The sequence below is a fragment of the Pagrus major genome, chromosome 18 (assembly GCF_040436345.1).
Source record: "Pagrus major chromosome 18, Pma_NU_1.0".
In the NCBI taxonomy this organism is placed as follows: Eukaryota; Metazoa; Chordata; class Actinopteri; order Spariformes; family Sparidae; genus Pagrus; species Pagrus major.
The window spans coordinates 24534118-24560264 of NC_133232.1; the positions used below are offsets into that span (position 1 = coordinate 24534118).

The 26147-nt window shown below is 41.1% G+C and overlaps 2 protein-coding genes across 3 annotated transcripts; one reads left to right on the forward strand and one right to left on the reverse strand.

The window, feature by feature from the left end:
* Positions 1-5281: 5281 nt before the first annotated feature.
* Positions 5282-8928, forward strand: arl3l1 (ADP ribosylation factor like GTPase 3, like 1). 2 transcript variants are annotated; one of them, XM_073487400.1, is made up of 6 exons: positions 5282-5324; positions 6100-6246; positions 7510-7626; positions 7967-8017; positions 8475-8660; positions 8881-8928. In XM_073487400.1, the coding sequence occupies exons 1-6, from the start codon at positions 5307-5309 to the stop codon at positions 8926-8928; spliced, it is 567 nt and encodes a 188-aa protein (XP_073343501.1). In that variant the 5' UTR covers positions 5282-5306. The 2 variants fall into 2 exon arrangements, with proteins under 2 accessions (XP_073343501.1, XP_073343502.1); XM_073487401.1 differs by having other exon boundaries at positions 5307-5324; positions 6103-6246.
* Positions 8929-13861: 4933 nt separating this feature from the next.
* LOC141012931 (soluble guanylate cyclase 88E-like) lies at positions 13862-24533 on the reverse strand. The gene is made up of 19 exons (XM_073486475.1): positions 24414-24533; positions 24101-24241; positions 22705-22844; positions 22435-22569; positions 21206-21329; positions 20984-21103; positions 20763-20853; positions 20068-20087; positions 19888-19901; positions 18360-18434; positions 17712-17841; positions 17366-17512; positions 16841-16987; positions 16601-16757; positions 16416-16525; positions 16225-16314; positions 15077-15235; positions 14842-14979; positions 13862-14014 (listed from the first exon to the last, which is right to left on the reverse strand). The coding sequence occupies exons 1-19, from the start codon at positions 24531-24533 to the stop codon at positions 13862-13864; spliced, it is 2211 nt and encodes a 736-aa protein (XP_073342576.1).
* Positions 24534-26147: the final 1614 nt, after the last annotated feature.

Here is a 26147-nt window from a genome sequence, read left to right on the forward strand (position 1 = left end):
TAGATAAAAAGTGTGATTGTATTGAAAGTGTTTGTGTTTTGCAATCTGTCCACTGTGCACCCTGCCCTCTTTCCCAGTGCATACCGGGACAGGCTCCAGTTCCTCATGACCCTGAACGTGAGAAGTGTTGAGATTAAAGAAGATCTGCAGCACTCTCTACTGGCCACTGCGCAGATGAATATGGACGCCTTCAATGAAAGATAATATCGTATTTTTGAGCTACCTTTCTTGAAATTCAGTCACTTTGACCACAACCATTCTGCGCAAAGTTACATTATTACATTACATGATGTGTGCAAAGACAGTGGATGGTTTGCTTATGTAAACCACTGTTTGCTGATAACATCTATGTCTCTGTCTCTTTATAGTCCAGTGTCTGTCTCTCTGTCTTCTTCTCTTTCTACCTGCGTGTAAAAGTCCTCTAATTTTAACCTCAACATTACTGTCGCCGTTCCCATCGCTCCCGCATAGAAAACATGCAAACAGCGGTCGTGTTTGTGCCATAAAGTTCCAGGAACGAATTTATTTGCATCGCTATCACTGTTTATAATCATTCTGCCATGCCTCCTCTGATGCAAACACCATTAGGTTAGGCAAAGCAGGGCAGTCATCAGTCAACTCTGCGTGAGGAGACAACACCACCACAGGTAAAAATAAAAACATTTCAGCATTATAATGATATTTATTACCTCATGTACAAAATATTAATGACAGTTTCTATTTCTTTAAAATGTTGTTAGCGTTTATTCTTTTCGACGTATATTAATGAAATGCATTAGTCTCATTCCATTGTGTCTACTGTTAACGTACTCTGTAGCCAAAGCAATTTAATAATATGAGTCTTTTCCAACAGAGAATAGTTATGAGAGAGATACCTCTATATGTTTTGCTTGGTCATCTTCTCATAGGTAAGGAGCCACTTAATTTTTTTCAGTATATGAAGGTTGTCAGAAGTATTGATAGTTAGATACCGCGAGTTTAAAACGATGCTGCTCTTCAGTCAGATTTTCAACCCGAGGCTGCACAGATAGGAACGTTATAACAAATGTGTTGGTATATTTTCAGCAGGGGTGGAAGTAACTGATTACAACTGCTCAGATTTCTGAAATGAAGTCATTGTTTTGGGTACTACCAGTATTTCTTCAAGTCTGTAATTTTACTCCAACATAAGTACACTTTACACCATGTATCTACTTAGTAACTTAAAATGATAATTGACTATTGAGTACAATTTGAATTCATATCTAAACTTCATTTGCATTTTGGTAGCCAGTAAGGCTTTCTGTTTACAAACGGGGCGATGAAAACCCTGATATACGGATACAAAACACAAAACTCTGAGGCAGGCGCAGGTTTGGAGGCGTGACCACTGAGCAGAACAGAGCCGGAGTTTGGAGTAATTTAGACTGAAGATGTGGAGAAACAGAAATACCCTCTGACTGAATGCTGTTATTGATAATACACTAAACATCAACGGTTAAAAACTAACTAATACTCTGAGTAGTGTTTGAGAAGAATACTTTGTACTCTTACTTAAGTTTTATTTCAATACCAGTAGTTTTACTTGTAATTGAGTAATGTTTCAGGGTTAGGGTTAGAAAAAAATGATCCTATTTTGTGTGCCTTGGCCTTTTTATTTTCTTTTTTTGCCGTGGTATCGAAAGAGATATTGAGTATAGTTTCTGTATCAAAGTCTAAAATTCTGATGATAATTCATGACAATCTTAATATATACATATGTGTTTTTAATTCTTTATCAATATATATGCCTGATGAACTCTACACATTTTTAAAAATCTATTCTTTATTTTAGGTACTGATGGCTCTGTCTGTGTACCCGTCCAGTGTCTGAAATGTAACGTCACAGGAGAAACTCGGGCAGGTAAAACAAACAAAAAAAGAAAGAAATCAACCGAAACTGCTCTCTCCATTTATAGACTACATCTGGAAATGTTACGTAGCAGCAAATGTACCTGAACATTGTGTGCCAATTGTGACGTTGGATGCAAAGGAAAAATGTTTTTAACGCTGTTCCTTCCATCTCTGTTATCCCTGTAGATTCTTGTTCGCTCTGCTCAAACAATACGACACTGTGCATCAATGGTTTGTGCCATCTTTCATTTAATTTGTTTACCTGGAGATAAATCCTATGAATTTTACATATGGTACACAAGAAACAGTAATCAACCGTGTTGTGTGGGATGAGGGTTTATTTATATTCTCAGAAAAACACCTTGCACATTATTTCTTTGTCTTAAAATGAACCTTGTGAATACCTTGGATGTTTTATATTGATATCCCCTCTTGTATGTTGTGACTGTATTCATTTCCATGTTTACTATCCTCCTCTAGTACCTTCAGCGATTAGATCCAACTGCATAAAAGGTAACATGTAACCGTATCCTTGTCTGTGGCAGTGCACTGAAACTTCAGCTATCTGATTACCGAACACATGTTACTTCTTTACATATATTTTTACTCTGCCCATCAGACTTTGAGGTCTTTGTCAACAGCACTGGATCCAAGGCAAAGGAGGGTCAAAAAATCACTCTAACATGTCTCCATAACCTTCCCAATCTCAATCTGACGTTTGGTTGGAAGAAGGATAAGGACCAAATCCAGGACCGTGCAAATGGAAGCAAGCTGGTTATCAAAAAAGCGTTGCCACATCACTCAGGCAAATATTCCTGCTGTGTGAAGAGCCCTTGTGGCAATTTTATGTCTCTGCCACACGATGTCACTGTAAGCAGTAAGTAGACATCACCCAGTTTATTTCAAAGAGCCACAAATTAACTTTACCATAGTAATGTAGATTGTGCATTTTGACTCATTAACCTGAGGCTTAAATAGTGCATTTTACATTTTCTCATTTGAAAGTGAAAGAGCAGAAACATTTATTGGCTTTGAAGCTATTAATAAAGAAACGCACACCTGACCCTTGATAGCACACGTCCTTACTGTCTGTGTTCATGCCGTTGTAACTGTTTCCCCGTCCAGACGAGACTGTTGTGCTCCTGGTGGTCTGCGGTGTTGCTGCTCTGGTCCTGATTGTGATTATGGGGATGGCTATGAAGTTCAAGCTGAAAAGAGACAACGGTAAGAGTTCCAGTTCTGGTCGTCTGTGGTATCAGACAGCACAGGGGCCTGATAGAGTAGAGAGGGAACGATAATGAAATAAAGCACTGCTTCGTTCTGAAATACATCTTCTGGAATGATGCAAATGATGACTTAGCACAAAGACTAGAAATGGGGAAACAGGGTTGGCCTGGCTCTGTCCAAAATCACTCCATACTTACGATATAGCGTACTATATTTAGTATATGTATAAATGTATCCCCCGTATAGTGCCCTCAAAATTCAACAATGAATATAAAAAACATTCTCAGTGTGTACACTCATTTCTGCTAACAATCCCACAATTCAGAACGTTACAGTTGATAGATGCAAAAGTCCAAAATCTTAATTAACTCCTCATTGTTGAATAATAAGCTATTGAGCGTCTGCTATGTATGGTTAGTGAATGGGTTAACGAGGAAGTGATTTTGGACACATAAGCCCAATCACAATATCCCGCCTAATTCCTTAAGCACCTGAACCCTCACGGACTTAGCTGACCTCACCTGGTCAGTGTTTGAGTAAGAAATATTGCAAAGTAGGGATGGGCGATACCAAACTTTTTAATCATTAAACTTTCATTCATCATTAATCATTAAAAGCCAAATCATGTGACTCATAGCCTACCAGACATTAAAGGCAAATATGAGTACAATTAAATCAAAGTCTGTACTAATAACTGTAAAATATAGTCCATTTTTTACATAAATACTATTAAAGTGTGAACAAATGCTACAAATGTTGTGAACGCACCTCAAAGTCAGTGAGTGTGGACACGGGTATTGGGTCAAATTGTCGTTTTTACTAGGCTAGCTGTTTCCCCTTGTTTCCTCCTGTCTTTATGCTAAGCTAACTGCTGCTAATGGCTGCGGACTCTAGCAACGTATTTACATATTTACAGTCAAGAGAGTGGCTTTGATCTCCTCATCTAGCTCTGTAAACATATTACACAGAATCTCAAACCACTCCCTAAAGTTTTGCATACTGCTAAACTTAGAATTACATTTGACTTCTCATATCAAGTGTGACACCTCGCTCTTCCTCTTTCTCTCTGCAGCTAAACACAAAGAGAGGATGAAGCAGAGAGCACAGGCTGGGCAGAGTAGCAGTCCAGCTCCAATCACACCAAGAGAAGCCTAAATAAGAACCAATTCATCATATTCAGACATACTAAATACATACATTGTTTCCTTATTTGCTGTAGTATTATTTGCTGTAGAAATAAACCCTCTATTAATCTCTGTCTTTGAGGCTAAGTGTGTTTGATCAGGTGAGGTTACAGGCTTATGTACAGCAGGGTGGATCCATTGTTTAGCACAGCGCTCATGTTAGCCACGCCCACTGAGCAGAAAGCCTGTTCAGTTGAGGAAAAGAGGCTAGAAATGTTTTAATCCAGACGCAGGACAGGCATGCTCCAACTAATCCCACTGAATGCTCTGCTCACAGGAGGCACAGTACAGACGACCCACACAGAGCAGCTTTGCAGCGGCTTGCATGTAATGGATATATGGGATGTTAATGCTATCCACTCTTCTCCAAGAGAGGGATGGATGTGAGGATTTGAGAGTTGACTTATGAACACAGAAATAATAAGTTCCCTGGTTCAACAACATGATATAATCCTTTAAAGTTTGTGTTAAGCTCTATGGACACTGCCAGGCCTCACACTGAGTGTGTGTGTTTTTCTCTATTAACAGCATTTTCCCCCTTCAACCATATGGTAAACTTTTTTTTCTATTTTGGTGTGTGAGTGTGTCAGGAAGGACTGTTTATTCAGTTTCCTCCTATAGCAGGTGGCTGAGGGATAATCCAGGTAAAGCCAGTGCAAAGTGGAGATGGAGGGTTGGACAGAGGAAGGGGGAGGGCGGATGGGGTGGCCTTTGCATGGATGACTAGGGCTAATTCTGGCCTCCTAATCCCAGCCCCATCCACCCTCCCCCTCTTCCTGCTCGCTAACTCCACGGCGCAGTGAGGAGCAATTGACGCCCAGGTAGACGTTACTATCACATACACATATAGCACTTAACCCGCCCGAGTTTACCGAGGAAGAAGAGGGGGGAAATACAGGGGAGTGCTGGTACCTTTTTGTGAATAGCTAACCTGGGTGACCTGGATAGCTAACACACCTGTGTGAGCTTCACTGGAGAATGTAGCTGCAGCCCTCCAGCCAAGCCAACAGGAAACACGCCACCATGGGAGAAGCTCAAAAGGTAAGTGATCTGATCTGAGGGAACCAAATGTGACTATTTGTTTGGCAAAGAGGTGACTCACAGGTGGTTATAAATTAAAGTGTGTACTAGTATGTTTAACAATAGTTCTGTTCTGTTCTGCGTCTGATTTTTAGATTATCTAAACTGCCCAGCTTTTTCAAATGGAGTTGATTTAGTGATTATACATCTCTGTTTAACCTCCTGATGCCCCTACATGTACAGTTACATATCACCTTGAATCAAATATTTAAAGCTACAGTGCCTCTTGTCAGCAGTGTGGCAGTCTGCTGGTTGTGCAACCTGCCTCCAGGCTAATCACATTAAACAGCGCACCATTATATGAATGGAGCTCGAATCAACGCCAGTGCTTTTCTAAATAAGTCAACAGATTAAATATTACAGAATGGGGGTGGGACAGGGAGAAGGAGGGCTGGAGCTAGGTGGGTTTGTGGGTGGAGCAAGAGGGGCTCAGATCTGTGTCAGTGGTGCTGTATGTAAGGGGAGCTTTGACGTCATGTCAGAAAGAGGTCATTGGGATCCGTCTGAAGGTGTAAAGAGTGTCTAAAAACTGTGTATGATTATCTTGGATGTTCCAGAGTATATCAAACCACAGAGGAAAGGAAAGTGATGTCCTGGTTTTCTGAGATCATAATGTCAAAAATAGCTGTTTCTAAACCAAAACATTATAAAAATGAACTTCCCCAGAATAGAAGTACAGTCTAACAGTTGACGGTCTTCCCTGTCCTTCCACGCCCCGACCACTCCTCCCTTGAAGCAGGGCTTACTCTCCGTCATTGAGAAACTGAAGGGATCCACAGAGCAAGAGGTCAGGATAGTGCTCCTGGGATTGGACAACGCCGGCAAGACCACCCTGCTGAAGAGCCTCGCCTCTGAGGATGTGAACACAATCACGCCAACACAGGTGATTTAGACTTACACATCAAAAAGACAAAAATTCCAATAGCCAGAACTGTGCGGCCATTCAAAGATGTTAACTGTTAAAAGTCGAAAACTCACAAGAAATGCCACAGTCCACAATCCTCGCCAACATGCTTGCAGTTGATGTTTATGTGTTTTTCATTTTAATCAATTCATCTTATCCTGAACAGCTGAGGCACTTTATAACACGGTGTTCATCATTAAGTGTATTTTAGATAATCATCAGGTTGCATCTGCCAGAAATATTACACCAATATTTTGTGAACAAACAAATTACTGTTCTTTAAAGACCGATGCAATTTGCCTGCTGTTACCGAATCAAAATCAGTTGTCACTTTTCTTCAGAGATGGATTTCTCTTGTCTGAATGAGGCTTTTCAAAAGATATTTAGCATTTTCATGTCAGTGTAACCCAGAATTATAAAAGGCAAGGGGATTGAATTTAATCTCGTGAGACCAGCTGGACCAGTGCACGCTCTTGCTCAAAGTAATGGGATTCAGATGACCTTTGCTTTCACACTCTGAAAATGAAATGATTGGTCTTACAGTACACACGCTTCAACCGCTCATCAGGAAAATCATGATTTGAGGATGTCGGATCATCCTGTTACACTGTATGTGAGGATTTCCTGATTGCATGCTCCTAACACATTTCCTGACGGTGTTTATTCGACCTCTTTTGATGTGATTATCTAACCTCTGATACCCTTGCATTACTCTCACAAGACATAGAGACATAGAGCGGATGTACTGCCAGGTCCTGGACTAGTGTGACGGCTCATCAGACAACAGACAGAGAGGACGTAGTCCAGTATGCCCCAGAAATAATCACCACACAGCTAAATGAGACCTGACACATAAACACATACACTGCACTTGATCCTTCCACTCTTATCCTCAGATTTGCTCCTTTAACTGGCCCTCAGGATAAAGTTGTTATACAACCTTGCCTTGAAACCAAAAGGAGCCGCGTTATGAGAAACGGCTGCGGATTAACACAGTGACCACTTCCTCATAAACACCCAGAGCACACGTTGCACTCCTGCTGATATGTAATAAGGCTACAAAGAGGAGTAACCAAACAGTGATTAATTTAACACACGCACACCTGCACTCGAGTACAGTGCGGCTTAATGAATTGCTTCATAACCATTTGCGAGGCTTTCCAGGTGCTGCTTGCTGTAACTGTGTTAATTTGAAGGCAGTGATGTGCAGTACAGTGACTCCAGCTTTGTGTTTCACATCAGGGTTTCAACATAAAGAGCGTCGCCTCACATGGCATGAAACTTAATGTGTGGGACATCGGAGGACAGAGGAAGATCAGGCCCTTCTGGAAAAAGTATCTGGAAAACACAGACCTGTTGGTGAGTGAATACACTTAGAATAAAGCCATTCAAATTAAATACTCTCTGGAGGGACATTTGCTTTATTGTCCATCTGCAAGTGGCTGCTTGTGGAAAACACAAAAAGCATGTGGAGCCATAAAAATCTTTGACACACTTACACACAAAGAGTTGATTCAGATAGTTTATACTCAGTATACTATACTATACTTTTACACCATAATTTATGTTGATTGAAGTACTTTAAACTGCATCTTATATTCTCAGTTTTACTTCTGTACTCTACAGGAGCAACTGTGTGCTTTTTTCATCTGTGTTTACATTTCAGCATATTTTTATTCTCACATATTTGTTCTTTCAGATTTATGTCATTGACAGTGCAGACAAGAAGCGGTTTGAAGAGACGGGACTGGTGAGCTTGATGCACAGTTGTCATTTTTGCATACAAATACACTCTGAAGGGAACCATATCAAAACTACCTTAAGTTAATTGAAGGTCACATATTGTAGAAAGTGAGATTTCCATACAACCTGTATTCAGAAACTGTGCCCTTAAACGAGCTGTCGGGACTTTTGTAACGTTGTGATGTCACAACTATACATTCTCCACCCCCAGCATGGCTGTAGATGCAAAAACACCATTTGTGTTGAGGCCTGTGAGAGCTGACAGGCACCAAAACAGAGCGTTCAGACAGAAAAATGTGTTTTTTGAACATTTAAGCATGTAAACATTTTCTAATAGGGACCCAAAATCACGGTATGAACCTGAAAATAAGCACAATATGAGACTGTTAAATGAATATATATGAAAATCTTTGTTTAGTTTTTTTAAAAAAGTCAATAACCTCACAAAAATCTCATGTGTGCAGGAGCTGTCTGAGCTGGTCGACGAGGAGAATCTAAAGGGCGTTCCAGTGCTCATCTTTGCCAACAAGCAGGATCTGGCCACAGCGTCACCGGCCAGTGAGATCGCAGAGGGACTCAACCTTCATACGTACCGGGACCGTGAGTGGCAGATTCAGGCCTGCTCAGCTGTGTCTGGGGAGGGAGTTCAGGTCAGACCTAGTCCCAACGTTGATTTATTGATTTCTCCTCTGAAGGAGCCTAATTAACCATATAAAAGTGCTGCCTGCCTTTCTGCTGTACAATACTGTGCCGCAAATCAGACTTTATTTCTATCAACAACCTCTCTTTACTTGCTTAGTTTCATGGTTTTGACTATTTTCTCTATTCAACCTGTGGAACTTGAGTTTGATTTTCATTTCCCCTCCACAGGATGGCATGAACTGGATTTGCAACAACATTGTGAATAAGAAGAAGTGAAGACACATGACTGACCAGAGTCAAACAGAGAATCAGTATCACATAAGGGACTTGACACATATTTTGCTTAATTTAACATCAACAGCTAACCTATGACAGGTGCTGCTCCCCTTCACAGATTTGATTTATAATTCTCTTTTTACAATTTGTCATTTTTGTGAATATTTTGCAAATGTAGCTAATTTAAGTAAAGATGTTGGCTACAATAAGTGAATTGGCCACTTATTAATCCCTGTTATACCCTAAATATGTACGTTTTTGTTCCCCTTATACCGAGGATCTTTGTCTGGTGAATTTGTGTGCTTTCTTGAGAAAAACTAAGCTGTGTGTGTAGCCATGTAGAACTGTTGGGGTTTGTCAGTTACATAGACACCAGTTCAGTGTGAGTGTAACGTATGTGTTTTGAGATTTTTGACAATAAAATGATTAGTCATTTGTGCTATTTTGCTTTCTCGACTTCAAGTCTCGGCCATAAGCAGTCATGATTCTACAAAAATGTATACAAACATGCACAAACAATTAGCATTAATGGTCAAATAACGGTTTAAAAACTGTCAGTGACAGACAGAAAACATGTGAGTGACTGTAAATGCCAACTTTGTCATGAGTGACAAGAGAAACAATAACGAGCTGATCCACTCCTGCTCAGCTGTCAACTTGCTTTATTTTTCGCAAGAAGATGACAAGCACTTCCATTGTACATAGAGAGAGAGACTAATTGAGAGGCGAGAGTGAGGGAGTAAAGACTTTACAATTATACACCCGCGTGGCAGAGCGAGATATGAAATCTTCAAGGCACAGCAGAACAAACAGTGCAAGAAATTACACGCAGAGAGGCTGACTAATTTCCAGCAGGGAGACTTTTTTTTTCCTCTTAATGTTTGTTTTACATGTGAATTCTTCTGGGACCGTCACATAGCATGAAGTCTCTCTTTGTCAGGAGCCCTTTTCACAGAGGTGCTTGGCCATATGACACATCTGTGTCCAACTGTGAACGCTGTGTTCTCACATCAGAAATACAAATAGTCTACTTTGTGTGAGCAACTCTGTCACAACATCCTCCCTCGCCTTCTGTCCTGAGATCTGTAATAAAAACACGGTTCAGATCATGTGTTTCAGAAGACTTTACCAACATGCGGTTTATCTCTACTGAGACGACTGCGGTCAAAAGGTTCACAGCCCTGTTGTCTTTCTCCACATATTTGTCCTTAAGACTAACCTTGGTGTAGGCTAAGTCCTCTTTTCAGCCATTTTGGCTCTACTCAGTTGGATTTAATGGATCTTTTGTGTCTATTGTCTGGAGCTGTAATTAACCATCTGAAAGCACTATAAAATCACATCAGCTGGCAGGCTTTGTTCTGCGTCCTCCTCTACATGAAATAATGCTAATGAATATTTTTTCTTTTTTCTTTTGTCTGGTATTTATGAGTGGTTTGGGGAGGGAAAAAACAGCTCCCTGGCTTATTTACTGTATGTGTTACCAAAACGTATGAATATTGAATCATCTCCATGGCAACTAAAATTTGATGCAAGTCCCAAAATTTTTTTTTTTTTTTTTTAGGCATCAGCTCCTGAGGAGGAGCACAGCAGGGGGTGTGGGACCAATTACAAGTTGTACTGAAGGACCATTATGGCTGTTTGAAAGAGACCAGACGGCACAGGAGCAGAGCCGGTGGAGAGATGAGTTTGCTTTTTGCAGTGTGTTGCGCAGTGTCGCTTCTCGTACCAACAGGTGGCAGTATTAGAGAGCCTGATCTCAGTGCTGATGACGAGGTGTGTGTGGTTTGACACACTCTAATTTCACGAACTGCTGTCCCAAAGCCTGGGTTTGATTCGGCAGATACTTTTATTCCTGCACAGTTAACAAAAACAATACCAGTTCATCACAGATGGATTTTATTAAAGCTACAGGTGATTTGGGTGTGCTGTTACTTTAGTTGTGTGCATATTTCAAACTAATCTCGCTGTCATCTGTAAACACAGCCCAATATCTCCATTTGTATACTTTGACCCAGGGGTGCCCAAACTTTGTTCCTCAGAGGGCCAAAACTGAAGCCTAATGGGGGGCCATGGGACAAAAGCTAACACCCATCGTAAAAATGCAAAAATGATACTCGGATCCAAAGCTCCCTTAATTGACTGACTTCCTGCACAAAGTGTCACTCTGCCTGCCGTGCCAATTGTGAAATGTATTTAATAATTGGGGATCTTACATTCATAAAGAGCATTATAGCTGACAAAAAAATAAAACTGCATAAACAGTGATTTATATTATATTAATTTTTAGCTTATTTTTGATGGAAATCAAGCCCGACGGCATGCCAACTTTGGGCTGCCCTGCTTTAACCCTCTGGGGTTTATGAGCATTTTCTTAATTTTTACATAGAACAATGAATTATGGCCTGCAGGTGGTCCATAACATAGGCCTGGGTTTTGGGCCAGAATAGGGCCAGCTGTAGACAATAAATATACAGCTGGCCTAGATATTGCCATGTCATGGGCGACCATTTTCTGGACCACCTGTGGACAATAATTCATTGCTGTATTTGGGCCGAGTGTGAGCAGACTGTGTGGACCATCACTGGGCTGGACCAAGTTTCTACATGAGAAGGTACTTGCATAAAACATGATGCCCATTTGTTCTAAAATTCATCCAAATTTGCAGACAAATCTCAGCTCTCTGTACAGTGAGGCACCCATTTTTCCTTGCCCACTGTGTAAAGGGATATTCTTTCTTCAATAATCTTAAAATTTCTTATGAAAAGATTTACTTTACTCATGTGGACTCTAACCAAATATTAGTGACAGAGATGAAAAATGGGACTGATAATGATTTCATACAACATGAGAAGCTTCATGTGATGTGTGCAAATAAAGATGAGCATTAAAACATTTTTTAAATCAAATAGTTACTGAAACAGAAAACACACTATTTTAAATGTTCACATAATGTGAATGTTTTCATGCTCCATGCTTTTTGTCTTGTTTTGTTTTGTTTTTCAGTTTTCATGCCATGCTGCAGATCAGTTTCTGTCTGGTGAACGCAGCCGTACTCTTGAGGTGATATGATGTCACATCCATGCTAGTGGCCCCATCAGCAGGTGTTGCCATGGAAACCCCCCCTCTGTTATTCGTGGTCCAGCAGCCACCTCTCTCTTCTTCAGTCCAGCGCTCCCTCTCTTGTCCTCCATTTCTTTCATTTTCCCCAAGCTGTGCTCATCAAAAGAAAGCCTGCTCAGAGAGACAGGACAGCAACACACTCCAGGTAGGAACAAAGCACACTGTGTCTGTGTTTGGTCGTCTGTTAGGAGGATAATTAACCTGCTGCTTTTTAATACATGGAGGTGATGTTACTATAATGAATAATGTTGGATTTTTATTATTATCACACAGAAATGTATTGTTTTAAGGTGAAAATGACACAAAGTTTTAATGCCATTCTTCTTCTGTTAATTTCACCTTTGCCTTTAACTCCACCTGAATTCAAATTATTACTGCATCTTATTAATGTGGATGTTTATCTGTGTATGTGGCAAACCAAACTAAAAGATGTCTTCCTACTTAAAGCTACCACAAAGTATCCCCAAGCCACTGAGGGCACACATACTTCCCTTCATGCCAGAAGTCGCCCTCCTGGCCTCCACAAAGCCACAAACACCCACAATGACTCCTCTGCCCGGCTTTGCCCCGACGGCCTCCAGCCTCCTGAACACCAGCGTCACCACCACACTGCTCCCGTGGGAGGAGTTGCACATGCAAGTGCACACTATCCTGATTGTCGTCATCTTTTGTGTCGTGTGTTTGCTGCTCCTTCTTGCCTTCTTCTACGCCTTCTGTTTCCACTGCTCCATCAAATCGTCGCCTAAAGACTCGGACAACAGATGCAGCTTGGACCGTGAGGATGCCACGTATAAGCGCAGCTCCTCTGATAACCAGTCAGTGGGGAACGTTGTTTGACTGAGACACTGGACCGGGATGTCTGATGTTTGACATGTCTATGAATGTATTTATGTTACGATTGTGTTGTTTTAGTGGCATGTGTAGATGTGTTGCAGCACTGTAAGGCAGACAGTAGTTACTAATTCCCTTACATTGATTTAACTCCTTGAAGTGCTATTGATTTGTTCCTGATTGATTTGCTGCATTTTGAAGCTAAAATACAAGGGCATAAAGAGATAAGATGCAGGTACACATACATGTGTCACAAGAGCAACACACAGACACAATAAAAACATATCCACATCCATGAAGATGAAGATGTGTTCAATAAAAGAGGAGTAAACATATGCAGATGTGAGTCTGAATAACAATGCCTTTGAGTGACAAGACAAACAACAACAAACAGATCCACATGTGGCTCAGCAGTCATCTAGCTTTATTCTCACTGAGCTGACAAGCGTTTACATTGTGCCGTGGCTGTGCGCATCTGACGAGACTGATATAGAGCAATGGATTTAGACAAGCAAGACAAAGGGGAGAGATGAGAGAAGGACGGAGGAGATTCAGAGTGATTTTATTGACGGGATGAAACAAGATGTCAAAACTACAGAACAAACGGTGTAGAAAATGACCGAGTTTGTGTCCAGCTGAACCACGTGGCAGTGGTACTGAAACATGTTACACAATGGGTGACTAATGAGAGGTAATTATTGGAGAGTTGTCTGCTCTCTCATAGGGTTTTTAAAGCTCCGAGGCAGCTGTTTAAACTGATCAAAGCGATTGATTCCTGTATTGTCAGAGCTAAATAAGCACTGATGATGTTTCTGTGCAACAAAACACCTGCAAGGCCTCTAGAAATTTCAAGCGTTCCAGACTAGTCCATGTACACAAGAACTCCACCAAAAAGGCTAAAATAAGAGCAAAAGCAGCACAGTGAGTCATACAAAAAGCGCTTTAGGAACAGAAACACAAATGAATTTCTGGCTTCGTTTGTTCATGACACGGAGCACATGGCGCTCTTGGAGCAGCGGGAGTCACAGGAGCTGGCACGGGACTCCATGATGGAGTCTCTGCCATCAGACTCAGGTGAGTCCAGTTCCAGGTGAGCGTCCTGCAGGCTGTCCTGCAAAGCGTCCTTATAGTGGGACTGGGGAGGTAAGAGCTCATTTTACCACACTGATAACAAAACAGTAAGTGTAAAAACAGTACTGACAGCTAACAGTAACACAGGGTGGGAATCATGGTGAATGAAAAAAGGGACAATTCACCCAAAAATCTTTTTTTTTTATTTATTTTCTCTTCCCTGTTGTGCTCTTTATCCATCGAGATTGTTTTGGTGTGAGTTGCAGAGTTTTGGAGATATCGGCTGTGGAGATGTTTTAATGGAAGTAGATGGCCCTCTGCTTATGGTGCTCAAAGCCCCAAAAAATACATTTGAAAAACTTAACGGCAATGTCTCATGACCTGATTACTCAAGATGATCCACAGACCTTGTTTCTAGGAACTATTTTCTTTCTAGTGAACTACACCCGCCATTAACAACATTAATGGCTTCCTCCTCTGCTGAGCTGTAAAGTTAGCTAGCTTGGTTAGCATAGTTAGCAAACCTCTCGTCCATAGGAAGATGCACACTTCCTTCTGCGCCGAGATACACTTGGCAGGTGTAGCTCACTAGAGAGAAAATAGTTCCTAGAAACTGTTCGAGTAACCGGGTCATGATTTCTGGAAAGACACATCGCTCTTCATTTTTTAAAATGTATTTTTTGCCGCTTTGAGAATCACAAGCCGAGTGCCATCTAGTTCCATTATATTGGAGAGAAGACAGACATCTTTACAGCTGATATATCCAATAGCACTACAGGTGAGAGGAAATATATGTATTTGTGGATTTTGGCCTGAACTGTCCCTTTAAATCTGAGTCATCTCAGCAGCGAAGTCTAGTAAACCTGGCACCAGACAGATATTCTCTCTCACCTTATGAACCGACATCTCCTCCACCCGGCACTCCTCCATCGACTCCTCCAGAGAATGGCCAGAAATCTCCATCTTGATGCGATGAGAGCGGATAGACTTGACGTCATCCTCGTCCTCCCCCGCCACCAGTGGGAAAACCTGGGGGCAAAGTCAGAAGGAGACTCGGGGAAATCAGACACAATAATGGAGGCAATGAAGTGTATAATACTCAAGCGTATCTTAGTTGGATCTTTACCAGTCCCTCGTCGTCCCCTGTGGCCTCGGGGCCTGCGATGGTAGCCTTGCTGATGGCCTTACTAATGGTGTGGGTCTCAAACTGTGGACACGCTGCCTGAGCGTTCCCATCTTTGTCCCTCTTTCCTTTAAGCCAGTAGGTCTCAATTTCAACATTTCCCTAAACATGGACAAAGAGAAGGAAAAAGTGAAAGAGAGATTTAGGTTCCTGGCATACGAACAAATATTCAAAGAAATGCTGTCGTAGGAACAATTTCTGTTGCGGAGGGAAGTAAAATGGCAGGCGACAGATTTTCAGAAGTCAGAATTCCCTGATGAAAAATGCGTCTTATTGGAGTCTGCAATCAGCCGTCTCAGAAACCTTTGGGAGTCACTCTGCTGCCATTATCACTGAATGTAGAACATCAAAGTCAGACCCTGTGAGAAAATAGACTGGCAGATCAACAAGCAAGCAGCAGCTCTGAATACTGAGTGTGCTGACTCCCTCCCCACCATGACACTGTGAGTTATTAAAGGAGACATATTATGCTCATTTTCAGGTTCATAATTTTATTTTGGGTTACGCCTAGAATAGATTTACACGGTTTAATGCTCAAAAAGCACATCATCGTTTTCTCATTTTGGCCAGTGCAGCAACACTATTCCCCTCTCTGTCTGAAACACTCCTGTTTCTTAAAGGGCTCCTCTTCTGAATTCCCAGTCTCCTCTGATTGGTCAGCTCACACATGCCTGAGCCAGCACCTCTATGTGATGTCATAAAGTCACAGAATTAAAGGCAGGGCTACTGACGAGCTGTTTCAGGACCAGTGTTTTCAGCGTTTTTTGGGAGAGAGGAGCTAAGCATAATAGGTCTCCTTTAATATTATTTTATACGGACTGAGGACGTTTATTAAGTCCGGCTGGTTGCTAATACACACATCTTCCATAAACACACATTGATTAGTGAAAGATTAGTTTCAAGCAGGTTGTTTGTGATGTGCAAACGATATGTATTTGCTTTTAAGAGGAGATGTTCTGAACAACATCGTTACTGTCTGATGCTCATATGTTCCTCAGCAAGACATAATAATTACACGTTTGTAATTGTGGCTGCGTGAATGCAATTATTGCTACAGAAGAGTTGCTGTGGAAACAGTTTTGACCCCTAACCTTGATGGTGATGGTACCCCTCCTCTCAAAAATAAAGTGACTTCCTTTCAGGTGCTCGTAGGTGGCGCTGCTGAGCTGAATGTGCATCTCCTGGAAAGCAGATAAAAGAACAAGGCAGTTAAAACAAAATTGCAGAAAACTGTCACTGTAGTCATCTCTTCTCATATCTTTCTGTCATCATCTTTCTCTACCTTTCCATTGCTCTCCATGGCAGATGCAGTGTGGACTGTGTCACCGTGCAGACCGTAACGTGGCATCTTATGTCCCACCACACCTGCCACAACCATCCCAGAGTGGATCCCTGCGACCAGAACAACAGGTTGAGTCCACTCAGTCAAACACCACATGACAAAAGGTCAAGACATATTCCACCCACCGACGCGAATCTGTATGTTGTTGCCATTCGAGGGATCTTTCAGGTGGTCTATGGAGCGCACCATGTCCAGGGCCATGTCACAGATGTTATGAGCGTGATACTTTGTCTTCTCTGGAGCCCCGGCTACCACCATGTAGGCATCTCCGATAGTCTCAACCTGGGAGGAGACAGGAAGAGCAGCTGTTACATCGCGGCACTTATGCATAAAGTGCAATAGAAGGAGGGAAAATGCACTCAAACCTTGAAGACGCGGTGCTTCTCGCTGAGCGTGTCAAACAGCGTGTACATGGTGTTGAGCATGGAGACCACCTGCATCGGAGTGATGTGGCTGCAAATGCGAGTGAATCCCACCACGTCGCTGAAGAGAATGGTCACATCTGGGAACACCTGGAGGAGAAAGATAAGAAAGTTAATGAGCAGAAGGGTTGATGACGCACACACGCAGAGAGGTGAGGGAGGGAGGCACTCATGGGCCAAATTTGTGTCTACGCTGTTAAGAAGCAGATAAAGAAGCAACTCACAATCAACCTGAGCTTTACTGTAGCAAAAAGTCTGAAAGAGAGGCAGATCAGAGGACCGGTATGTCTGTGTATGCCTCTTGTTTCTTATCTGAATAATCTATTATTTTATGTAATTATTCTAGTGATGGCTTCTTGTTATTCGGATTACACGTGTTCTTCTTATGTGAGGGAGCTACACAACATCACCTAATTTTACCGCCCTGCTCTCTCACAGGCCAACAGTAGCACTATCTACTATCCTGACCTCACAAGTGTTTACAGCCGGCTCTCCTTTGCGCAGCCTTTTAGCCACCGGCTTGGGAATCATCCTGTACAGAAGGTCATCAGTCTTCTTCATCTCATAGTCCAACATCTTCATGCTCTCCTCCAGCTTACTAGACTTCTTTTGCTCCTGCATTTACATGGGGGAATAAGACAGAATAACACAGTAAGTTTGCATCTGTTTCTCTCATCTCGGGTCTGTGGGCGGTAGGTGATAGGGGGGACTTCTAGACTGAAAGAAGGCCCTCAGAGCAACTTTGCATAATGCAGGGTGACATGTGAGCTGATCACAGGTCTAAAATGCAGCTGCAATTCAGAGCGGAGTGAACCTGTATGAGCGCCCTCTTCAGCTCCTCTGACTGCTGCGTGCCCGCCAGCACCAGGTCTCTGCTGGAGTCGTGCATGCTCAGGTCGTTGATGTACAGGCCGGTCTTAAACATCGCACTCAGGCTCTCCATCCTAGACACATGAAAACAATGATAATATTAATATAATGCACTAAATCTATGACAGAATCTTTTTTAAAAATATCCATATGATGAGAAATATTATTTTTAGCTCCTTACCCTATGAATAATGTAAGCAGTGTGAGTATGGTATTTAACATTTCAGTAGTTTGTCAATACAGGCATATGAGCATTTACTAGCAAAACAAAATGTTTTAGAAGAGGAGGGAGATGTTTTGGTAATGAACTCTATGGAAAACACTCTCAGTTGCAAATGGGTTCCCATTAGGCTCACAAGAGCTGCACTGTCTGATTACAAGCTAATTAGCAGCTCATTTCATGCATGGTAAGTGCTGTTAGAATGGGCCCCTGATTTGATTCACTGCCCAGGCTTTTATTTCCAGCCTCGTAATTCAGTTTAGCTCTCGCAGCTTTTTCTGAATGTTTTACTTTTCAACTGCAGCGTTTTAATAAAGATCGGTGTCTACGGGTGCGCGTGTGTGCGTGTGTTTGTGTGTGTTTGGGCCATACACAGGAGTTCCCAGGAAGATGATGGACTCCCACTCTGGCATGTATCTCATCTGTCCTTTTAGTCTAAGGCAGCGGCTCCCGTCGCCCCAGCTCTCCATCGCATTAGCGCTGTTACCGTCTAAAAGAGGAGCACGAGAAAATGCCAACAAGACGAACCTTCAGAGAGGGGTTCAGGTTCAATTACAGCACTATACAATAATTGCGCTGTGTTCATCCTAATGGATTTAGCATTTAAGCATTTTTAAAGGAAAAGTTTGACGTTTTGGTGTACACACTAATCCACTTTCTTGCTGCCAGTGCGAGGTGAAGATCAATACCACCTTCCTATCTGTTTGTTCAATATGAAGCTGGTGCCAGCAGCCAATTAGCGTAGCTTAGCATAGAGACTGGAAATGGAGAAACAGCTAATCTCTGTAGACAGATATACCAGACATTCTGGTTTCTGTTTATAGTCTGAGTAGTACTGACCAATCAGGTTTGAGCGGGCTTTGGTTGCCGGCAGGTAAACAAGCAATCTCAGAACCCACCACCTATCATCTGACACCTACTTAGCTTTTATTTTCTTTCTTTTTATTACTATTTGCCTATATATAGTATATATATGTACACAGAGAGTAGCTGAAATGTCGTCTCACACCCATCCTCGTATCTCAAGTTGCTGATCGCACTGTAAACAAGAAAAAGAGGAAGTCTTGGAGCGGATGTCTGTCATCCGGATATCCACTAGCTACACCGCAAGCCCGAAAACATTGGCAGTGACTCCCAGAGGCTAATTCAGATGCAGATGATATCCGATGGGTTCAGAATTTGAGAAACAGCTAACCTGGTTCTGTCTTACAGTAATGACAATAGAGAGCTGCAGGGATGATGTATTTTTGTTGGCTAACCCTGAAGTTACCTTCGCCCCGGTTCCCTCAGCTAAAAGCCTTGGGGAGTTTTCCATTGGATTTTGGATTGTCGCCGAAAATAAGCTCTGTGGAGTACACAAGCTTGTGATACACATTTTGTTCAGCAAGATAATTTCACAGATGAACACCACTGAAATCGCCATAAGTTAAAAAAAAAAGTAATGTTAGGCTATAAACAAACTATACTGTAGTCGCATGACTTCAAAACCACCTATAGTTAGCCAAGCTATAGTTTACACACTTCACTGTAAATCGATCAATCTACAAGTTGTAAAGTCGACATTTAAACACTCATGTAACACAAACACTATAAATCAAACGTGGGGAATTTACTGCCGTTTTTTATGTCAGAGCAAAACTTGAAAGTCTCTTCAGCTTGTGTTACACACAGTACTGATTTCGGGCATTTAACCAAAAAAAACAATTAAAAAAACATCGCTTCGAGAGGGGAGAACCGGAAGTTCAAAAATGATTATTTTGGGTCTTAGGACTCATCCTGCAGCACTCTGTTATTGGCTTTTACAGTTTTTGTGCCAGACTATTTCTTGGACGGAAGCAGTGACGTCCTGGAGTATCCGCTGCTTGGCAGGCAGAGACAGTGAAAACAAGACTTAAGAAACCCATCCAAGGAGTCCTGCACATAATTCCCTCTGAAAAATTGTACATTTTTTTTCACATTTTTCTACCAATTAAATGATCAAGATAAAACATGTTCATTAATTAGTGAGCTTAAGAGATGCTGGTAGGCAGATTTTTGTTACCTTTTGACACAGCAAGGCAAGCTGTTTCTCCCTTTTTACCATCTCAATGCTAAGATAAGCTAACCTGCTGCTGGCTCCAGCTTCATATTGAACGTAAACACATGAGAGCGGTCTCCAAAAGCAAATAAACAAATTTCCTAAAATGTCAAACTGTTACTTTAAAGTGAGATTCATTTGTATTTTAATGTGCCTTTTTTATGTTTTATTTTGTCATTGTCAGCCAGACTAGTTCAGTGAATGTGTGCTGCACAGGTCTTGTAATTTGTATTTTTTAGATAACAGAAAGGCCATGACCTTTGTAATCATCTCCAATGATGGACTGGAAAGCCATGAGCTCCACATCTACGTCAGCAGAGCGATTGGCATTGTCATAGTCAGAATCTGTGGATAGACCATGGGTAAATCTTCAGAGCCAGAAACATGCATATTCACACACTCCACCGATGAAAACCAGGGCTCGTCTCAGCTCAGCTAAATTCATTTAAATTAAGCTGAAACAAGACATCAAACACTTCCATTTCTGCAACTGCAAGACCTGCTAAACTCTCCATTTTAATTCAGCAACGTTTGAAGATTAAATGTCGATGTTCGAGCCGTCGTACGAGAACAGACATCCATTCTACAGCACACTAAAATTGGAATTGAACGTGTCTTTAGCGACTGACTGCAATAAAACTGATCCGACCACGAGCCCACCAGACACACACCCCTGCGAGACTTTGCATGGCTCCCACTCTTACTCTGGACTCGGTTGTGAAGGTTCCTCTCTCTCTTCACAGGCTCCTTGGACATGATCTCAAACAGGTTGTTGGGGTGGGAGATGATCTGTGTACAGATTAAAGCGGATATTTTTCAGATTCATTGTTTTTATTGAAGAATGCTGTTTGACCTGCATCGGCTGGAAGCGTTAAAGTTGTCCCTGTCTGATTCGGGGACATGTCCAGTGATTTCTTACCATGTTCCAGGTGAACTCCACTAGGGGGCGAGCCAGCAGGAAGGCATCATTGATCTTCTTACCATCCAGATCAGGGAAGACTGTGGCCAGGCCGGAGCCAACATTATGCACCACCATGTCCTCAAAAAATCACAGACCTGCTGTTACTAGTCATTCATTTAACGCCTCATGTAATCATTAACTGCTCTCGATGGGTCTAGGAGTGTAACTCAGAGGGATTACCTGTCTGAAGACGATGTTAAAGGGGAAGACCTCAAAGAAGAAGTCAGAGGTGATGGGCAAAATCTCCTGCTCTTCCTCGTCCTCCTTCATGATGTAGCGGTAGGCTGAATTGTCAAAGTTCAGCCTGTATGTGATCACATCGATATGTTAATAATAAACTGAGGTGGAAGACATTCAGATCCTTTACTTAGAGTGACTTAGACGTGCAGTATGTAATTTCTGCAGCTTTTATTCACGTTACGATTAGTCACTTTTGCAGACTTCCTTCCTCACTCTCCGACACGCTCCTGGGAGTTATAGTGACAGGCATGACGTGAATGAAGAGCACTGTTACCTCAAAAAAAATGTGAACATTGTTGGAAACATTTGGGATGACGAGTTGCACACAACTCAACAAAATATGGAACAAAGGTCTCGTCGTTTTTAGACATTTCATTGCGGAAATGTTACATATTATATCTTCAAGTAAAAGTACAGAAGTATTATCAGGAAACTGTAATTCAATTATCAAATGTAAAGTTAATTCTGGCTCCTGTGACTGATATATTATGATATATTTCATTATAAGGTTGACAGTACTGACACATCAATACAGTAGCATCATACTTTTGTGGTTAGAGGACGAGTAGCTGCTTTAAATTGCTGTGTACACAGTTAGGTAGTTGTTTATTCATTTATTTTGTTTATGGTTTTTGTATACAGACATTGCACATTAATAACATCTCTGTAAATGTGCCAGTTTAGCCATCCTGGCAACTGCAGTCCCAGGGCAGGTGTAATAAAAGTTACAAGAGACACATAAGATATATGGAAAGGAGACAGCAAATACTGAACATTAAGCAAAACACTTAAAATCAAGGACACAATACATAAAACGCAGAACATAAAACATAAAACAAAGCACGGTTCAGAATATTTGAAAAAGTCACAGAGTATGTCTACTCTGTTTTTGTCTAATACCATATAGTTTTGTGTCTTTAGGCAAGAAATTCAGAGGGAAATGTCTCTTTGGTAAAACTGCTTACAGCTCATAGACACCTGAAATGTGCTTTCTTGTAAGCAGTCATGGTTATAAAATGGAAATACTGATAAAGTACAGATACGTCAAAATTATACTGTCCGTGTGTGTGTGTGTGTGTGTGTGTGTGTGTGTGTGTGTGTGTGTGTGTGTGTGTGTGTGTGTGTGTGTGTGTGCGTGTGTGTGTGTGTGCGTGTGTGTGTGTCTGTACCTCATGGTGACATGGGAATAGTCTCCGACCATCTGCTCAGACAGCACCTCCACGTGGATGTCGGTGTCGTAGAACTGTTTCCCCATCTGCCTCAGCTGACCCATGGCGTAGTGCAAATAGCCTTTACGTTTACTCCTGCAGGTGACAGAGAAGTCTATTTAATCACACAGCTTTCTCTCTGTTTGCCCTCTCCCTCTACTTTTACATCTGATGCCTGATAGTCTATCAATCCTCCCTCTGCCCTCCTCCTTCTCCTCCTCCTCCTCAGACCTGTAGTGGAGGGTGACTCCGGTGGCGGACTCCTCCTGGCAGAAGAAGGTAGGAGGCTGCACCTTGGGGTAGCTGAAGCGCAGGTACTCGTGGAGATTATCGAGGCCATTGACAAAGTCACGCACATGACGGCCCAGCACCTGTAGACAGAGGGTGACAGGCCATGTTTAAGACAAGTTACTATGCCTTTAATAATAAAATAACCCCTAAGACTTCAAATCAGGATATCTTGCACTTTAGTATTATTATTATAAGTCATCAACTGGGTATGTTTCATGGTGATGTCTATTTTTAACCTATTCACCAACAGGGGCGTCATGATACGATATTCACGATAACTGTGATATTAAAAATTAAATATTGAGCAAATATGTTCAGCAGTGTTCCTCTTTTGTTTATGATTTCATCTGGATGCCTTTTCACGAGTAATTTTCATAGATAGTAATGAATCTTTTTGTACAGTCATGGTTACAGACTCTCCACCTCCCTACACTCATAGTTTGAGGGAAATCTATTTGCCAAAAAAGAGACAAAACACACAGGGCACAACATTACAGATAGACTTGATTGCTAGAATTTCTTATCAAGTTTCTATAGAAATCATGATATCTTTATCAAGAATTTGTTTTGCCACGATAATCGTGTATTTTCAGAAAAACATCAAACTTTCCTATCTGTATTCTTGAGGTTTCTACAGAGGGGTTTGTTTATCTATCATTCATAGCCTGATTTATAAAACATTTTGTACCAAAAAACATGAGGAAAATTCAAAGAAAAAAAATATTGAAAGAGCTGTGTACAGTATTTTCAGATGTATTTTCTCAGATATCAAAAACACACTCAGTAGGAAGCTCTGATTCTAATATGTCCACGAAATAAAAACAAGAATTTTGAACCCAGCTTTATCCGATGTTCAGATTTCTTTTCATTTTTCCCATTTTTAATTAGTCAATGCCTCATTTGTGTATTTAAACATAACATTTCAGAAAAAAGTGTAATACAAAAAATCAGAGGCCTCGCAGAAATGGCATTTATTGGTTGAAAATAGGAGCTGGACAGAATCCAATGATAACACCCTTATTTTTGAGAATATGCAACATTGTAAAGGTTGTCCATTTATCCCTAATTTTCAACTGACTGATTTGTCATTTTTTTAAAATGTCTAAGGACTCCACACAGAGTCAAACCTACTGTGCATGAACACTCACATTAATCTCTTTATACTGGATCGACAGAAATATCAACACAAATTACACAAAAATATAACAAAGCGAGGCAAAGGTTTTAAAAATGTAACCTTTCACTCGCACAATTGTAGTTTAAGGATACATGTTTCACTGGGTATTTAATATTTCTCTCACACGTCTAACACCTGACAGGTTCGATATTTTTTCACCTTGAGGATCCTGTCGTAGCCGTACTTCCCAACGAAGCCCAGGAAGTAGACACCCCAGGAATTCATCAGCTCATTGTATGGCGTGCCTGTCACTCCACTGGCTGCCTTTGCTATACGGGGAATCACACTCTCACTATACACCTGCAGACACACACACACACACACACACACACACACACACACACACACACACACATATAGACCTTATTGTCAGCAAGAAAAATATATACTTTGACAGCAGGACTACGAGGCTACAGACAAAAGTAGACAGGTTACACAAAGACAGACAAATAACACCTGTATTTCACTGTACCTGGTGGGTGACAAAGGAGTGCAACCTGACATCTGCTCTCTCCCTGACCAGCTTCCACACATCATCGCCGTACGACTCCTTGATGAAGTCGTGCAGACTCTCACACAGCAGCCCGTACATTATGTCTCTATGAAGGCAGCTGAATCACTTCCAACAGTCCTCCCAAAGGCACCTGCGAGCGAATGAGAAAAGTTCACAGTGGCGACTTTTTGCAGCACTGCAGTCTGAATTTCAATGTATTTACCTTTCAGCATGAAGCTATAAAAAGCCATTTAACTGAGTGTTACCGCTTTTGTTTTCTCTTGGCATTACCTGTGGAGTTTTGAACTTCCTCACACAAATAAGGTTTCATCTGAAAGCCAACAGGGCAAACGGTTTTAAAGGTGCCCTCATTGTGCGACCTCTTGAGGGTGAGTGGGACTCTATTGTTCACGTGTCAGCTGTCAGCGCCTGGTGGCTGTGCGCCTCTCTCTATGTGACATGAACACACTGCGGAGGCCACCTCTCAAACACAGATGACACCAGTCACAAGAATTTGTCCTGATTTCATTGTCTTGTTTTTTTAAGGAAATTACTGGTTATATCAATGAATAGACACTTGTTATAATATCTCTGTTATAGTCTCCTTATACATCCTTTAATTCAACTTCAGAATAGAGCAAATGTAAATATTGTGCTCTTTTTTAACACATTGGAAATGCTATTTCGAGTTTGAATAAAAGCTTCTCTAGCTGTATTACATTTGTGTTAATTAAGGAAAGAAAATAATAATTTAAGAGGGTTTTTAATTTTGAAACATGCGAAGTGAGAACTGATGTACGATACAGAAGTGTTTCCAACTATGGAATGAACTCAGTGATGAGTTTAAATTGTGTGGCTTGCTGTTAAAAAAAAAAAAAGCTTTAAAATGTAGAATGATCAAGGATTATAATTTAGAGTCATATTTATTTGTTTGTTTGTTTTTGTATTGTTGATATTCTGGGTTATTCTATGGATGGTTTAGGATAGGCAAAAATAAGACTCAGGCTTCAGCCTATTCCTTTCTCGGTTATCGATTGTAAGAAATCTGTGCATAAAAAAATGTTTTGTTTCTTACAATGTATGTAACTGAAATTAATTATTAATTCATTCGTTTGTAATAAAGAGTAATAAGCATCAGGTTTAGTAAAATTACTTACTGGTCTAATGTATGTATATGTATAGTTACAGTTTTAAGGATTAGCCTATTTGGTTAGATTTATTTATTTATTTATTTAGCTTATCCAGTTAATTCTCAGGGACAGCATATGTTAATGACCATTACTGTAAATATGCCAGAATTAGCCCAGAAGCTAGTTTTCATCTCCCTGGCCAGGTGTAGAGTTGGCAACCTAAAATCAAGAACCAAGTTTAAAACAATGATCCCAATGTAAGGCATATCAACTGCAGTAAGAGCAGGACAAAGACATGGACAGCAATAAAAGCAGAGCAAATTACAGTGCGACAAAAAAAAAAAAAAAAAAAGATGGATTACATCTTTAAAATTTGGCCATTTTAAAATGATGAAACGTTTTTATGAATATGAATGTACTGAATATGTTCTATGGGATATCAAAGAAAGTTACTCCTCTCACGTTGCCAATTTTGTTAATGGTGACCTATCTAATATTTTTTCTTTAATGATGATAATTGAGTTTTCACTTCTTTTAATTGCCCCCCAAGGACAAATAAAGTTTTTTGAATTGAACTGAATTG

Coding starts and splice junctions, on each gene's coding strand:
- arl3l1 (XM_073487400.1), top strand. Junction 6,247..7,509: donor ACACAATCACGCCAACACAG/GTGATTTAGACT, acceptor GTTTCACATCAG/GGTTTCAACATAAAGAGCGT. Junction 7,627..7,966: donor TGGAAAACACAGACCTGTTG/GTGAGTGAATAC, acceptor TTGTTCTTTCAG/ATTTATGTCATTGACAGTGC.
- LOC141012931 (XM_073486475.1), bottom strand. CDS start 24,533: ATGTACGGGCTGCTGTGTGAGAGTCTGCACGACTTCATCAAGGAGTCG. Junction 20,854..20,983: donor TGGAGTTCACCTGGAACATG/GTAAGAAATCAC, acceptor ATCTGTACACAG/ATCATCTCCCACCCCAACAA. Junction 16,758..16,840: donor AGAAGCACCGCGTCTTCAAG/GTTTGAGTGCAT, acceptor GTCTCCTCCCAG/GTTGAGACTATCGGAGATGC.